General features: G+C 38.8%; 1 protein-coding gene across 2 annotated transcripts; it reads left to right on the top strand.

The window, feature by feature from the left end:
- The first annotated feature begins 62 nt into the window (after nt 1–62).
- On the top strand, nt 63–12,270 carry HAUS2 (HAUS augmin like complex subunit 2). Of its 2 annotated transcripts, XM_054565531.1 has the most exons (6): nt 63–199; nt 3,613–3,705; nt 4,050–4,119; nt 5,214–5,346; nt 10,287–10,395; nt 12,013–12,270. In XM_054565531.1, the coding sequence occupies exons 1-6, from the start codon at nt 107–109 to the stop codon at nt 12,220–12,222; spliced, it is 708 nt and encodes a 235-aa protein (XP_054421506.1). In that variant the 5' UTR covers nt 63–106; the 3' UTR covers nt 12,223–12,270. The 2 variants fall into 2 exon arrangements, with proteins under 2 accessions (XP_054421506.1, XP_054421507.1); XM_054565532.1 differs by lacking the exons at nt 63–199; nt 4,050–4,119.
- Nucleotides 12,271–12,366: the final 96 nt, after the last annotated feature.

Genomic DNA, 12,366 nt, shown 5'->3' with positions numbered 1-12,366 from the left:
GGGCTTCCGCCTGAGAGGAAACGCCCCGTGACGTCATCGAACCGCGCGGAACTTTTGCTGGCGTTCCGCTTCTTTTTAACGCAACCCAAGGAGTTAGGTCTCAGCCATGGCTGCGGCGAACCCTTGGGACCCGGCGTCCGCGCCAAACGCTGCCGGGCTCCTGCTGGGCCATTTCGTAGCTTCGGGGATAGTCACTCAGGTACGTGGAAGGCGCTGGCGTCATTAAGGGGGTGCCCACGGTGGCCACAGGGCGACAGTGAAGTGTTGGTACTGACTGTGGGCTCTACTAGAGTGGAAGCCGATGGGGTCCGTTCCAGGCAACAGCATATACCTTTATGCAGTGGGTTCTGCGAAAGCGGGGTTCTGGGTCGATGGTGAGTGCGGTAGGCGGTGTTTGCAGGCAGGTTATCTCAGGTCAGTTCGTGGGAGAGAATAAAAACCGGTGTTTCCCGCCGTTCTGTTTTGTTTGTTTGGTTTTTTTTTTCAATCCTGTGGTAGATGCGGTCTCTAGAGTGTAATGGGTGACGCGTTGGGAAAACGGTCAGGTGATTAAAACAAAAGTTCCCAAACAACGCTCGTTTGTGTGAGGTATTGAAGCATACGAGGTGGGATAAAGTAAGTTTGTAGTGCGAATACGCGAAACACAGTTTATTCTTGTATTATTACTAATTAATTGTTATATTATTTTCGATACTAGCAATCGTAAAACCTATTCTTGCCCGACCCTTTATTTGGGGGCGGAGGCACTGGGTACGGAAGAACGATAGGGGAAGCGGTTGTCCTTAAAAGGCCCCGTCAAAGAAAGTATTGGCAAAGAAGACCCGAAACACGTTGTAACGTGAACGGAGGAAGGGATTAATTTTGAGGAGGGACACGGGAAATTAGCCCATGGGATGGTAGTTTTACGTTGGGCAAGAAGATCATGTTTTCGCCAAAGGGAAGAAACCAGTATTAGAGGGAGAAATTGAAGATGTGAGAGAATAATGGAATATAACTGGCAAAAGAGACAAGGAAATCAGAAAAGGGGAATTGAGGGAAATAAGAAATTTTGACATAATGAGAATGTTGAGGAATATGTCTAAGAAATGAAACAGAAAAATAGGTAAAATCATCTGCAAAGATTAACAGTATATATGTGATGGGAGATTTATGAAAAATATACAATTTTTTATAGTTAGAAGAGTCATTAGAGAACTCTACTACCATAACAGAATTGAAGAAACTAAGGCCTAAGGAGAACAAGAAATTTGACCAAGGTCACTTAACTAATGAAGTAGGATTAGATACCAGAGCTCTCCCCTTCCCGACATATAGTCCATTCCTTAAGTGCACAACATCATCCCATGTGCGTTAGAAATTAAGAGTGATGCTTACGACTGTGATATGATACAACTCTTCTAGAAAATGTAGCTTGTTTGTACTTTGTTCTGTTTTGATCTATCCACTGGAGAATGATTTAGTGAAAGAAAGGTAGGGTTAACTGTAGGACAGTATGAGGTATTTGCTTTCTTATATGCTTTAGTGGCCTTCCATTCTAGATACTTTTCAGTCAAGCTTTAGTGAGTTGTGGCATCTTGATCAAAGCTCCTTCTACTGGCAATGTAGAAGATAAAGATCTGGACCTACAAAACACCCAGAATCTATTATATAATAGGGCTAAGTCACAATCCTCAAATAGTTAGAATTTCTGTTTGCTAGAGAAATTTGGCTGCTCTTTCATTCCTCTCTCCTTTTTGGCTCTCCCTTTCTTGAACATTCTTATTTTCCCTCTGGTTTCTATCACAAGTTCTTGGTTAAGCTCCGAACCCTGTTGTTGAATCCAACAGTTCACTACATTGCAAATGTGCGATTAAGATTAGTGTATACATACGAAGAGACAGAAAGATATCAAAGTGAGTAGGTTACAGTGAGAAATGGGAGATGTTTTACTTTCACTTACCTTCTACATTAGAGAACAGAAAAAAGGTAAAGGAGATTATGATGGTGATGTAGATTAGATGGTAATGTGGTATTCTCATTTCAGCCCTGATATACATAGGCAGTATGAAGTTAGACTAACATTTAACCTTCCCAGTTTTCAATTTTGTGATCAGTAAAATATCTTGCATTATCTTGGTGAATGGCATAACTATCTGGTCAGTTACCTGAAGCAGGATCCTTAGAGTCAGTACGTATTAACCTGACTTTATCCCTCACTACCCTTATCAACTAGGACTTGTCAATTCTGTCTTCCGAGGGACTCATTTCTCTACCCTCTTTCCTTTTTAACTGCTACTGACCTATTCTACATTCTCATCCTCTCACCTGGAATACTATAGCAACCACTTGTCTAAATATCCAACGTTCGCTCCTTCCCTCCACTAAATTTTCCGGTTTGGTTTTTGTTTTATATTGTTGGCTAGTTACCAGAGGGTTTTTTTAATTGTAGTAAAATACACATAACATAAAACTTACCATTTTAACCATCTTAAAGCGTACAACCCAGTGGCATGAAGTCAGTCACAATGCTGTGAAACTGTTTTCAAAACTTTTTTACCATTCCCAGTGGAAATCCCATACTCATTAAGCAGTCACTCCTCCTTCCTTCATCCCCGAAATCCAATTAGTTTTATTTTTCATACCACCCCCACTTAAATTTCTATAATATGCGTTATATATGATCATGTTACTTCTTTACCAGAAGAATTTCGATTTCTATCATTTCTTCATTATGATTGCTTCTCATAGTTATCAAGATCTTTCATGATTATGCAGGAAGCTATGTTTCCAGATTAATCAACTCCTCATATATATGTTAGTATTAACACAGTTATCAAGCATTTATAATTATATTTTTTTCCTATCCAGAATACTTTTTCCTTTCCATCAATCATGAGCTTGTTAATGGCAGAGAGCTCTTTTATTCATTCTTGATTCATCCATTTTCAATGTCAATAAATGCCTATAAATTTGATTATTATTATTAGCAAACATTTGCTGTGAAGGGCCAGAGAGTAAGTATTTGAGGCTTTCAGTCCACATAGTTGTAAACAGACTGTTGTAAAGTGAAAGCAGCCAGAGATAATAAATAAAGGAGAGAAGTTGAGTTCCAATAAAACTTTATTTTAGTACTCTACAATTTGAAGTTTATAAAATTTTCATATGTTACAAAATAATTATTTTCCTTTTTTAAAAAGATTTTACTTACTTATTTATAGAGAGAGGGGTAGGGAAGGAGAAAGAGAGGGAGAGAAACATCCATGTAACAGAGATACACTGATAGGTTGCCTCTCATACATGCCCTGATTGGGGACCAAACCTGCAACTTACGCATGTGCCCTAACTGGAAATTGAACTGGCGACCTTTTGCTTTGGGCAGTGTCACCCAACCTTCTGAGCCAGTTAAAGCTGATTTTCATATATTTTAAATATTTGGGCAAATGATTCCCGATAGGGAAGGTTTTAAAAACAAGAAATACACATTGCTACTGTTGTATTCCGTATTTCATTTTTCAGGGGCAGTGATGGATGTAATTAATATATCCTTGTATTTTAGACCTGAGGTCACTGATCTTCCAATGCACATAGAAACTTTGTGACACTCTGCTGCTTTCTCTGTTTACTTTCCAATAGGAAATGTTAAATATATCTAAGAAATCAGCTCCTTGCTTTGTGAACTTCTCCACGCTGCAGCAGATCACAAATATGCAAGCTGAAATCAATCAGGTGATTATGTTGAACTTTCTACTTTCTATTTCTAGTATAGGAAAAAATGTTAATTGGTTTCAACAGCAGTTCTGTTGCATTTTGAACAGTGTCTAGCACGTATCTGGGAAGGTGTTTACTTGTAATAATGAAGTTGCACAATAATAGTATTATAGTAGTTGGTGGTAGTAGCAGTAGTGGCAACATAAAAAGCTTTAGTAAATCCCCTGGGCTCTCATAACAAATTACCCTCACATCCTCCTTAAATATTCCTGGGTTACAGCCTATCCATTTTTATCAGAGACTATCCTTTACATCAGGCTATTTTCTCAGTGAGCTAAATACTATTTGTGCTTCTAATACAGAAAAACCTAGAAATTGAACTTCTAAGACTAGAAAAAGACACAGCAGATATTGTTCATCCTTCCTTTTTGGGTAAGTGGTTTGGTTAAATGGGTGGGTAATCATTGGAATTTCACATTTTTCTTCAATTACCTTAAATAAGCACCAGGCATTATAATACACCATTATTTTTTCCAGGTATTGCCCTAAAGCCAACAAAGTCTTCTATTTATGTGTCCAAACAAAAATCCTGTTGGCTTGATTAGTGCAAATTGTATAAAAAGTGACCAAGGTAGGAGCTCCTCAAACTCAGGAGAGCTTGAAAGAAAAATAACAAAAGGCTGAACAACTTTTCAGAGTAAATACGAGTAAAGGGACATGACAGCTAAAGCACAATGTGGTCATAGATTGAATACTTGATTAGAAAAAATTCTTGCTATAAAGGATATTATTATGATCCTTGGTGATATTTGAACATGGACTATATTAAATATTGGTATTTAATATACCAATGTAAATGTTAAATTTTCTGAATTTGATACTTGTAGTTATATAAGAGAATGTTCCTATTCTTGGGAAATACATGTTGATGTTTTAGGAAAGAAAGATCATGATATCTGCAACTTACTCTCAAATGGGTCAGCAAAAATATATGTAAGGGTTTGAAGAGAGAGAGGAAAAAAGAGAAAATGTAGCCAAGTATTAGCAGTTAGTGAGTCTAGGCAAAATGTATGTGGGCGTTCAATGAACTATCCTTGAAACTTTTCTTTAAGTTTGAAGTTTTTTCAGCATCTAAATTTAAAAGAAGAGGCAGCTATTAACTGAATTCTGGGGAAAAGAAATGATTAGAAATAGCTTATAAGACAAATGTTTGTTTTTTAATGTTTGTGTAGAATATTAGAGGTAAAGATGGGAAAAGGGACTTTACAGCTCTGGCTACAAAAACAACTAGGAGTAGAGTTGTAAAACACAAAGAATTTAGCAGTGGGTTTGGTTGTCAGTAGGAAAAGTAAGAAAATAAAATGAAATTGCTACTGGGTATTTGGAATAGCAAAGGAGAGTTATTTAGGAGGGAAATGGTAGGATAATTTTTTACATTGGTAGTATCAAACCAAAGCAAAGAACTTATTAGTAATTTCAAAATGTGTCCTATTGCTAACTATAATTATTGTTTCTCATTTGTGTAGCTCAAAAGTGCCATACTCTGCAAAGCATGAATAATCATTTGGAAGCAGTGCTAAAAGAGAAGAGGTCCCTCAGGCAAAGACTGTTGAAACCCATGTGCCAGGAAAACCTGCCTATTGAAGCTGTTTATCACAGGTTAGACTAAAGTTACACCTGTTTTCTGAAGATAGTTTAAACTAGTAGTCATTTCATGGCATAGTTCATTATATAATATATTGTCTCTATTAACATTATTATTAATACTGATACACTAAACCAGAAAGGAAATCCTTTGCTATAGAAAAGGCATTTCTTTTGTCCATAATGTTTTGGGAATTATAAATAATGATTTTAATGAAAAAAATTAGCTACATAACAGAGTAAATTGGGTAAAAATCACTTTTATTAGTATAGACTGTTTCCTATGAAGTAAATGTATTGTTGCATTCATCTTGCCTATATAAGGTGGGGCAACACCTTGTGAGCATGTGAAACACAGAATTTATTCTTGTATTATTATTTATTAATTATTGTATTTTCCATAGGAACAACTGTATATAAAAATTTCTGTTTAAGCAGGTACGGATGAAAATAATGTCAGCCAAAGGAGGAAAAACACTGAGTTCTTGTCTCATCTCTATTGTTTATATGTCTCAAAGACTTGGGCAAATGATTTAAACTTTTGACTCAGTTTCCCAATCCATAGATGTGTTTTATTGCTCTTGTCCTTATACGAATATTCCAACTACCAAATTGAGGATCTTAGTTATTATTAATAATAAAATAAAGAAGCAGGCATCTGGGAATCTGATTGCTAACTTTCTCCACCAGTGCATCCCTGGCTGACCCTGAGCGAATCAGTATCTTCTCTTAAGTATCAGATTTTTTTATCATAGAGTAATATAATATACAATCCCATTCTTGAACACATATTCAGTATCCTGTACAATAAAATATCATTTATGTATAATATATATCAGAAGAACTGAGTAATGATTTTAGAGTATTTTGCAAATGCCAAGATTCAAAGTACTTTTATCTTTAGGCTATTTCAATAAAATACATTTATCCTTAAAGTTTTTACTCTTCACCAAGAATGAGTAGTTTCAAATGGAATGAGGTTTTACCTAAGGAAATGCCTTAACTTACATGAGAAAATTATTGCCTAACATTAGGTTGGATTCCAGATATAATAGTGGTCTCTCTGTCAGGTTTTTCTGTTTGACAAGTGAACTCCTGCTTTAAGTGAAAAAGGACTTTTTATTTTCTTTCTTTTATATATATATTTTATTGATTATGCTATTACAGTTGTCCCATTTTTTTCTCCCCTTTATTCCCCTCCACACCAACATTCCCCTCCCTTAGTTCATGTCCATGGGTTGTACATGTAAGTTCTTTGGCTTGTCCATTTCCTATACTTATTCTTAACCTCTCCCTGTCTATTTTGTACCTACTGTTTACGCTGTTTATTGCCTGTGCCTTTGCCCCCATTCTCCCCGCTCACCCACCCCCTCCCCTCTAATCTCTATTTCTATGACTCTGTTCCTGTTCTGCTTGTTTCCTTACTTTGTTTTCTTTTTCTTTTTTTTTTTAGGTTCAGTTGTTGATAGTTGTGAGTTTGTTGTCATTTTACTCTCATAGTTTCTGATCTTCTTTTTCTTAGATAAGTCCTTTTAACATTTCATATAATAAGGGCTTGGTGATGATGAACTCCTTTAACTTGACCTTATCTGGGAAGCACTTTATCTGCCCTTCCATTCTAAATGATAGCTTTGCTGGATGGAGTCATCTTGGATGTAGGTCCTTGGCTTTCATGACTTTGAATACTTCTTTCCAGCTCCTTGTTGCCTGCAAGCTTTCTTTTGAGAAATCAGCTGTTAGTCTTAGGGGAACTCCTTTGTAGGTAACTGTCTCCTTTTCTCTTGCTGCTTTTAAGATTCTCTCCTTATCTTTAGTCTTGGATAATGTAATTATGACGTGCCTTGGTATGCGCTTTCTTGGGTCCAACTACTTTGGGACTCTCTGAGCTTCCTGAATCTCCTGGAAGTCTATTTCCTTGGCCAGATTGGAGAAATTCTCCTTCATCATTTTTTCAAATAAGTTTTTAGTTCCTTGCTCTTCCTCTTCTCCTTCTGGTACCCCTATGATTTGGATGTTGGAAAATTTGAAGTTGTCCCAGAGGTTCCTAAGCCTCTCGTTATTTTTCTGAATTCTTGTTTCTTCATTCCGTTCTGGTTGCATGTTTATCTCTTCCTTCTGCTCCAAATCATTGATTTGAGTCTCGGTTCCCTTTTCTTTACTGTTGGTTCCCTGTATATTTTTCTTTATTTCACTTTGTGTAGCCTACACTTTTTCCTCCATTTTGTGACCATACTCAAACTATTTCTGTGAGCATCCTGATCACCAGTGTTTTGAACCGTGCATCTGATAGGTTGGCTCTCTGTCCATCGCTTAGTTCTATTTTTGGAGCTTTAATTAATTCTTTCATTTGGGCTATATTTCTTTGTCTCAGCGGGCCTCTTACATTGGAAGGGACAGAACCTTAAATACTTGCGAGAGCGGAGCAACCCAGGAGTTGTGACGCTATATGTGGGGGAGGGGTCGAAGAGAGAACAGTGCTGCTTGCTGGGCTCTCAGCCAGGTTTCAGTCACTTCCCCAGCTACCCACAAGCAAATTGGGCCCTTCTGGTGCTGACTCCGGGTGTGTGAGTAGAACACGTGGTGGCGAGTGGCGGGAGCATCTCTTCAGGTCACTGCTCGTCCCCAGTTCAGGCAACAATTACTGCAGGGGGATGGAGCACATCTTGGGGAGCGCAGCACGTCATGGGGAGCACGGTGCTCTGGGATCTGAGGGTTACCGTCCAGGGCCAGCTGAGATGAGACCTGGGACTCTGAATCCCACAGAGCCCGTCCCAAGGTGTCAGGGATGAGGGGAATAAACACAGAGTCATCACAAACACTTCTCTGTTTGCCAGGAGAAGGGGATGTGGCACATCCCTCTAGTGGGGAAAGCCCCAAGCCCCTTTGTTCAAAGGCTTTTATTGAAAAGGTTATCAGTGGGGCCTGGTAACAGAGATGCACAGCTTATCTCATTACATCAGTATGTTAATGTTCACAGAGAATAGATGATGCTTTGAAGAAGAAAAATGGCAGGAACACACCTACACTGATTTACACTGTCTGAGAGAAGACTAGTAAATAAGATTAAACTTGAGGGCATAGTAAACACAAGAGTGCCTAAAGGTATAGGGTTAGGGTCTGTGAATAAAGTAAATTTCCTTCCCAGCATGAGCTGGCTATAGCTTCCAAGGGAAAAACAAAGCACACTTTAAAGAATTTACTTTCAGGCCTGATTTCCCTGGGAACCGCCAGATCCGGTTCAGGACTGACCCCGGTATTGTTTCGAGCCTGAGCCAGGTGGGGGAGGGAGCTGCCAAGAGACAAGGAGACTTCTTTCAGATAGAATGAGGACTCTGGCCATGTCCAAGCCAAGTCAAGGGGTGCAGGCCTTTTTGCCCTTTCTCCACGTCCCCCAGTTCCTGTCTGCTACCCATACCCAATCGATAGGTTGTCATCTCTGCATGAGATAACTTATCTGTCATGGATTACGGACCATCACAGGGCAAAGCAGAGAGGCAGGAGCTATGCCCCTGCCAGGGAAGATAGGTTATGTCTCCTCAGGGGCCTGTTTCTCCAAGGCCTCCCTGATTATTTCCAGCCTTGAGGCTCTCCAGCCTGTCGGCAGGGTCACAGTCCCTGAAACCAGACAGGCATTTCCCAACATATGGTTCGTGTACGTTCTAGGACCCTGTGAGTCTCTGCAACAAACTCTCCTGTGAGGCTGAGAGTTTCTCTCACTGCCACAACCCCCACAGGTTTTTACAGGTAGAGGTTTTGAAGCTTTATTTCCGCACGCTGGAAGGGTGGGTAGTGCAGTCTGTCTTGTCCAGTTCCTCCTGGTTTATCTGCACACAAATGTGGGACCGCACAGTCTACCAGCTGCCACTTTGCCCCACGTCCTCTCTGCCCTGGCTGCCCATCTATGCCCCTCCTACCAGTCTGGATGTATGTTTCTTCTTTAACTCCTTGGTTGTCAGACTTCCATACAGTTTGATTTTCTGGCAGTTCTGGTTATTTTTTGTTTTTTGTTTTTTTTAATTTTTTTAAAGATTTTATTTATTTATTTTTAGAGAGGGGAAGGGAGGGAGAAAGAGGTGAGAAACATCAATGTGTGGTTGCTTCTCACGTCCCCCACGCTGGGTACTTGGCGTGCAACCCAGGCATGTGCTGTAACCTGGGAATCAAACCGGCGACCCTTTGGTTCAAATGCCAGCGCTCAGTCTACTGAGCCACACCAGCTAAGGCTATTTTTTGTTTTTAAATTTGTTGTTGTTCTTTTGGTTGTGTGAGGAGGCAAAGTGTATCTTGGCCGGAAGTCAAGAAATACTTTTTTTTTAAGTCTTTTTTTTTTTTTTTAAAGATTTTATCTATTTATTTTTAGAGAGGGAAAGAGAGGAAGAGAAACATCAAAGTGTGGTTGCATCTCTTGCGCCTGCTGCTGGCGACCTGGCATGCAACCCAGGCATGTGCCCTACCCTGGGAATTGAGCCGGTGACCCTTTGGTTCACAGGTGCATGCTCAATCCACTGAGCTCTACCAGCTAGGACAAGAAGGACCTTTTTTTAACCACTGATATTTCCATGAGTGCAGAAAGATTATTATTGACTTACTAGGTTGATTGTAATTCTCTTATCTGATTTTAAAAGTCCTAATTAAAAAGGGAAAGGGAGCCTGGCCAGGTTGCTCAAGTGGTTGAAGCATAGTACCATGCACCCAAAGACTATGGGTTCAGTTCCCAGTCAGGGCACATACCTAGGTTGCAGGTTCAGTCCCCGGTCACGGTGCATACAGGAGGCAGGTGGTCAATGTTTCTCACATCCATCTTTCTCCCCCACCCCCCTTCTCCATCTCCCTAAAAATCAATGAAACATATTCTTGGGTGAGAATTTACAAAAATTACTTTAAATGAAAAGAGGAAAAAGAACACAAAAATACTACACTTAAAATATAATTGGCTTTTTTTCTTCCTTTTTCAGTTACATGGTACATTTGCTGGAGTTGGCGGTGACTTTCATTGAGAGATTAGAAACCCATCTTGAAACAATTAGATATATTCCTCATTTAGATGAAAATCTAAAGAAAATGGTGAGTATTAACAATAGTGTTCACATACCTCATCAGCTCCTTTCACATTACTTTTAGCTATCTTTAGTCTTTTTATACTAGGATCTCAAATGTGTGACCTGTTTAACTTTTTGATGGCTAATATGAACGAATTATTTTTTTTAAATCAAGATGCTTTTTCTTTTTTATATTACTTTTCTTTAGAAGTCATTTTACATTCTTGTATTCCACTATTTAATAAATGTTACCTTCATTGTGCAAGGTATCGTGAGAGAGAAACAGATATGACTAATCCCTGCCCTCACGTTCTCAAAGTTTGGTGAGAGAGCTGTAAGATGCTTTCTACTTTCTGGTATATTTGCACAGTGAATGCAGCAGAAAATTATAAAGAAGAGGCTGTCTATTAAACATAGAAAAGGAAGGGATTACTTCCACTTTAGAGAGATTGGGAATAGGATGGGGGTAGGAATACTTCAAGAAAGTTTTATATAGGAGTTAGTAGTGAGTTGAATCTTGAATCAGTGAGGTTTGGACATGCTTCAGAGAGAATAGTTCAGCCAAAAGCAGCAGTGTGAGGAAGGACATGGAAGTTAGCACAAGTAGTTTGGGGGAAGAGTAGTACTCCACTTTGGGTGATGAGTAAAGGTATTGAGAGGGAGATTACTGGTAACTCAGGGTTGCTTTATGGAATGCCTTGGAAACCAGACTAAGAAGTTTAGACTTCACTGTCTGAGTACTGGGGAACCACTGAATTTTGTTTGTTTTGTTTTTTAGAGAAAGGTACAGAAGAGTGACTTGATCAGAACTGTACTTTAATCATGGAGAAAATACTGGATAGAGTAGACTGAGCGTTGCCACTCAGTGTGGGCAGAATCAACATAAGCATCTCCTGGAAGCTTGTTAGATATGCAGAATTGCAGATTTCATTCACGTTAGACCTTTAGAATCTGAATCTACGTTTTATGAACTTCCTCAGATGATTCCTATACACTTTAAAGTTTGATAAGCTGTGTGTTAGAGGACTAAGCAGAGGAACCAAAGGCAAAGAAACTTGGAGAATAAATATGTGTACTCAGACAAAAGATTTAAAACATAGGAATGCAAATGATTGTGTAAATTTTTAGATCTTGAAGGTCAAATTTCTAGAATATGGCGCTGTTTTGGACAAGGAACACATCCAAGTTAATGAAATTTCTAGCCTTGCTGGCCTGAGGGTGAGAAGGAGCCAAAGATTAAAGAAAATGAGTTTATTTTTTGATGTCTTGCACAGATAGTAAATGTTCAATCATTGTTTGTTGAATTGCAGTTAAAATGAGTTTGAGATACTGAATGTACATCCAGATGGAGATTTCCAACAGACTGAAATGTGGGACTGAATTTGAGGAAGGAGATTAGGTTTGACAGTATAGATTGAGGGTCATGTGCATTTAGGTGGTAATTGAAGACAAAGGAGAGGTACACTCACAAATGACAAAAACATGTCTGTAAAAAGTGGGAAAGCAAGGCACCTTTGTATTCAGGGATTTGGAAAAGATCAGGTGTTAACTTTTGGTATCATAACCATTTGTGATATAATAATGGTATATTAATGATAGGCATAATTTCTCTTCTGTTTTCCCTTTCTTTCAAATGTTACAGAGCAGTGCTTTAGCCGAGATGGATATTTTGGTGACTGAGACAGAAGAACTGGCAGAGAATATACTTAAGTGGCGAGAACAACAAAAGGAAATTTCCTCTTGTATCCCCAAAATATTAGCTGAAGAAAATTATCCTCATAAACATGATGTTACCACGCCTCCTTTACCTCTTACTTCTAAAGTTCATGTCCAAATGGTTAATGCCAAATGATTAAACTGATTCAGTTAAGAAAAAATAAATCACTTTTGCCTAATTGTGTGTAGTCTTGGGAAGTCCATTTCTAGTCAATGGTAACATGGGTATTTGTAGGCTTTGCTGCTAGCAGTACTAAAAGAGCCCTCAATACCGAAGTAC

This window comes from Pteronotus mesoamericanus, unplaced genomic scaffold (assembly GCF_021234165.1).
Source record: "Pteronotus mesoamericanus isolate MK-2021 breed Mesoamerican mustached bat unplaced genomic scaffold, CSHL_Meso_final contig_164, whole genome shotgun sequence".
Taxonomy (NCBI): Eukaryota; Metazoa; Chordata; class Mammalia; order Chiroptera; family Mormoopidae; genus Pteronotus; species Pteronotus mesoamericanus.
This window is presented reverse-complemented; position numbering and strand designations above follow the sequence as displayed.